At 43.2% G+C, this 4436-nt stretch overlaps 1 protein-coding gene across 1 annotated transcript; it reads left to right on the forward strand.

Moving 5' to 3' along the window:
- Positions 1-3347: 3347 nt before the first annotated feature.
- LOC149285051 (transmembrane protein 271-like) lies at positions 3348-4223 on the forward strand. The gene has a single exon (XM_089495849.1). It carries the CDS (start codon positions 3348-3350, stop codon positions 4221-4223), a length of 876 nt encoding a protein of 291 aa, XP_089351975.1.
- The last annotated feature ends 213 nt before the right edge of the window (positions 4224-4436 follow it).

Raw genomic sequence — 4436 nt, forward strand, 5'->3', positions numbered from 1 at the left:
CCTGCACTAATGTCCATTTGAACATTAATCTGACACACACATTGGTTTTGATGTGTTGATTAAAAGGACGTTCAGCTGTGGTACACCCACTAAATGTTTACATGCATCTGAGTGGTTAACAATAATTTTTTGGATTTGTGCTCCATAGAATTTCATCAGTCTGATTTTATCATGTTAACATCACATTCTTTAGAAGTCTAATTTTTAAAGTGACCATTGAAGCCCAGTGTGGCCAAGTATGGACATGTATGGACACACTAGCCAGTAGTATAGAAAGCTTGCCACACCACTGCTCTTCTTTTGGCCTTCTGAATGACACCACCCCATGTAAATTTATGGAACAAGTCTGTCAGCCTCTTACATAATAAAAGAACAGAACATTTTCAGATACGGCCCCAGGGAACATGTGTGAGACGCTAAGATTTTCCCTGCAGCTAGTCATTTTTTTGTGACATCTCATGACTCATGAGTTTTACCTCAATTACTTTAGGACAGTGATTATATTATGCTTTTGCTGTCAGTCTGTCCAAACCCATGTACCTAAAATAAAAGTTATTTGAATAGCACATAATCAGGTTAGGTTCCTTTGCTCCTCATAGGAAATAGAAGAAGGCCGGAAGTAGTAGATGCAGTAATAGATACCACATAATGTAAAACACTACCAGCCTTGGAAAATGTATGTCATTCAAAGGGTTACTAACAGTAGCATGAACTACGTTTTAAAACAAAACAAATTTTGTTATACTTTAAAAAAGAAGGCTATGCAGTTGCTCTACTAATGCCTTAGTGCAACTAAATGAATCCAATTCCTGGTTCCGCAAGGGGCCACTTTTGGTTTCTGGCATCGACTATGCCAGAATGATGCATTGTCGTATTGATTTGGCTTGCAGTTTGTGATATTAGGATTTAATGATTTTAGCTATGTACATTTAAGCGAGGTTATTTATGTGTGTTTACCGAACAGTGGGGTAGCCCTTGACTGCCAGCAAACAATTCAGTTGGCTTATAACAAAATGTAGCATTATAGTAAAAGAGGCCTTTAGTTTAGAAAAATGACAGCATTTGGAATTGTTGCAGGATTGTGTGTGATTTTAAGCTCTAACAAGATACCGTTCTAACTTAAAACGGTATGCTATTCTTTCTTAATTTCTTCACTAAAGTTACACATTATCAATAGTCAAGTTAAAGACAGGATTCCAATGGCCCTGTTTGTGCTTAGGCGTGTGTATGTATGAATATGAAACAGGCAATTTGAGATTTATTAAATCAATTTTTTTGCAGACAACAAACTTTATTGAGTTTTAACAACAAAACAAGAAAGGGGAAATAACCACATAAGGGGAAAAAACAAGTATTTAATGATTATAAAAGCTTGATGTTGGTGTGAATTCTATATAAGCCGATATTTATCCCAATTGTCCCAAGATGCTACTCAATTTTTCATTATTCCTTTTAGTAATCTTTACTAATCATAAATATATGTAAATTTTTATTTGTAAGAAGCTACCAGATGTACTTAGTCCCACAGAGTTTACAGTCTATAGTGCTACGGAATAAAACGTGTTTTCTTTATAAACTATGGACAACTAAAGCTGGGTGAATGTCCACAGGTAGGGAGCTCCAAAGATGTGCATCGTCGAGGGAGAAAGACTTTAGTCGTTGTAAAGCAGTCGATGTTAGTGTCTTCAATGTTCGATTCAGTAATTAACAACAATGTTTTTTACAACTATAAAATTGTAATTTGGACATTTAATTTATTAATTTTCTTCATGTTTTATTCTATGTTTCTGAGCGGCTGCCTTACGTTCACCTTTTGTCACAAATGTTCAGTACCAGTCCTCTATTGCTCTCCAAACTTTTTGTTCCGGTGATCTATTAAGTAACATCACATATTCCCAGGATCCTATTCGTGTGCTCCCGGGGAAGCTGGATACCTTGTTGCCCACATGGAAAGCTGAGCCAAGTGGCCCAGTGGTGTCCCAAACACATAATTCCAAGAATCTGATTATTATCCATATATTTGTAACAGTACGTATGGTGTTAAATGCTATTGTACAGAGGAGTACCTAGTACAGCGAGAGCCCTGACACGACCCAGTATTGGGTCCCGACTCCACGTTCGAAGAATCCTGTTTTGTTTTTTTTAAATAGAAAAGAAGGAGAGACACTCTGGCATTGCAGGTGAAATCAGGACTGTACGGTCTGCAATGTTCATAGTACTGGCAGACCATTATGAGAGTTATTGTCCACAGCAGCTGCGACCCCTTATCTACCACAAAGTAGGTTGATTAGTGTAAGGAATCACCTGGGGAAAAAATTCATTCCAGCCTTGAAGAATTTCTAATGCTAGGTAGCATTACTTTATGCCAGGGGTCTGTCAATACAATATGTTGGGTCTATTCATGACACGGATTATTATATAGTCAGTCAGGTAAAGCCAAAGTTTAAGCAGTTAAATGATGGAGTTGTTGCTACGCGCTGAATAGATATTCATATTGCCCCTCACCCATTGTTGTTGCCTAGGGAGCTTGATATGAAAAAAAAGCTTTATTTGGCAATGTATGAAAATAAGTGGGCTGTTTCGAAAGAATATTTGCACCATTTCATGTAATTGGTAGGTATGCAAATTTGCTGGAAGGAAAATATCAATTAACTTGTTAATTTGTGTACTGAATGTCCAGGGTTCTTGAATCTGTCCTGTGGGGAAAAAAAACTCCCTTTTCATGCTTTTGACGTTATGCAGCGATCACAGGGTGAAGACACACTCCTTGATCCTTCCTGCATCTTGCACTATTAACCTCTTCCCTGCTCTGAGGATAGGCAGGTTAAAGATAGCATTTCTGGGGGAGGGAGCCAACAGTGTGTAGGCTTCATGACATCAACTGCTAAGTGATTGGTTTTTCCCTAGCCTAAAACGGACTGGTGTGTAGCAGAACTGGCTGGTGCGAAGTCTGACAGGCTTCCTTTTATATTTCTCTGCTCATTCCCTTTATTCCTCCCTCTCTCGCATCAATATTTAATCCCCTTCTAAGAGCAATGAGATAATGCAACATACAGAAGCAGGCAAGATGCAGTGAGGGGGAGACGTGCTTCTGCATGCTGCTGCTGACTGGACACGACAAGCTGGGAAGAAGCTGCTCGGATACTCAGGCTTAGCCCTGCTGTATGCAGCTCCCCAAACCCAATCCTTAGAGCATGTTCTTCCTGGCCACCGCCGCCTCTTTCCATGGAAGGGCAGCTGGGGAGGAGGACACAGGAGGATGAGGAGAGAGAGCCGGCCGGAGCACAGGACGAGGAGGAAGAGGAGAAGGAGAGGAGGAGGGGGTGGAGGAGAGGCCAGCGCAGAGGATGAAGTGGGGTGCCCGGGGAGCTTGCGCCGCCCTCTCCAGCTGCTTCTTGCTTGCTTGCGCCCTGAGCGCATCCGCCGTGGGCCTCAAGTGCTTTTCACTGGGCTCTGAGCTGAAGGGGGAGCCGTTCCGCCTAGGCACAGCTGCTGGTGCCTTTTACTCGGGGCTGCTACTTGCTGCCGGCCTTTCCCTCCTAGGTATTGCTCTCCTCTGCTGCCAGGAGGATGCCAATGGAGAGAGCAAGCCTGGCAGCCAGAACTTCCTCCTCCTGGGAGTGTTGGTTTTTATGCTGGGGGTACTAAGCGCTTTTGCTGGAGCCGTTATAGATGGGGATACAGTTTCACTGGTGGAGAGGAAATACTCACACTATTGCTTGCAACAGCCGCTTCCTAGTGGAGGTGGCAGTGATACCAAATGTCAGAAGTTAAAGGATTATCAGCGTGGTTTAGTGATCTCTACCATTTTTAACTCATTGGAGTGCCTGCTAGGGATGATCAACCTGCTGCTGGTGAAAAACTACAAGTCTTCTCAGCAGCGCCGCAGAAGGAGGAGGAGATGTGGAAACAGGAGGCTTCAGAGTCAAAGCAGGGGCTCTATCGTCTCCACTGAGGAGCATGACTTCTCCCCTGGGGATTTCCCCTTTCAGTCTGTCTCCTACATCAACGTGGGGGTGTTTCACCTATTTGATGAGGCAGGGGTGGAGGTGCACTGTGGGGGCCATCCGTCGTTGGAGTTGCCCGGATACTCCCCGAGGGACCCTGACTTAAATCCATCTTACCCTTATAGCTACCCTTTGCCTCATGAGCAACCCCCGTCATATGATGAGATTTACCCAACTAATGAAATTTGCAGCAACAGCAGCACCACAACCACCTAACAGAACCCAGACTCACGCAGAGGGGGTCTTCCTGCTCCATGACCTGCACTGACAATCATAACGCCTGCAAATGGGACAGGGGCACACCACAAAAGGACAATTATCACACTGTATCTACATGGATGTTTTCAGACAGTGCTCATAACCAATGTAAGTTCCAAGGTGAAAGGTCAGATATGTTGAATGGTGTGCGGTTGCTTGAGTGCGTGTGTG

Source organism: Sceloporus occidentalis, unplaced genomic scaffold, assembly GCF_023333645.1.
Source record: "Sceloporus occidentalis isolate IW3139 unplaced genomic scaffold, rSceOcc1.0.p SCAF_85, whole genome shotgun sequence".
NCBI classification, from domain to species: domain Eukaryota; kingdom Metazoa; phylum Chordata; class Lepidosauria; order Squamata; family Phrynosomatidae; genus Sceloporus; species Sceloporus occidentalis.

What these genes read in the sequence shown, in the direction of transcription:
- LOC149285051 (XM_089495849.1), top strand. Translation starts at nt 3,348, where the DNA reads ATGAAGTGGGGTGCCCGGGGAGCTTGCGCCGCCCTCTCCAGCTGCTTC.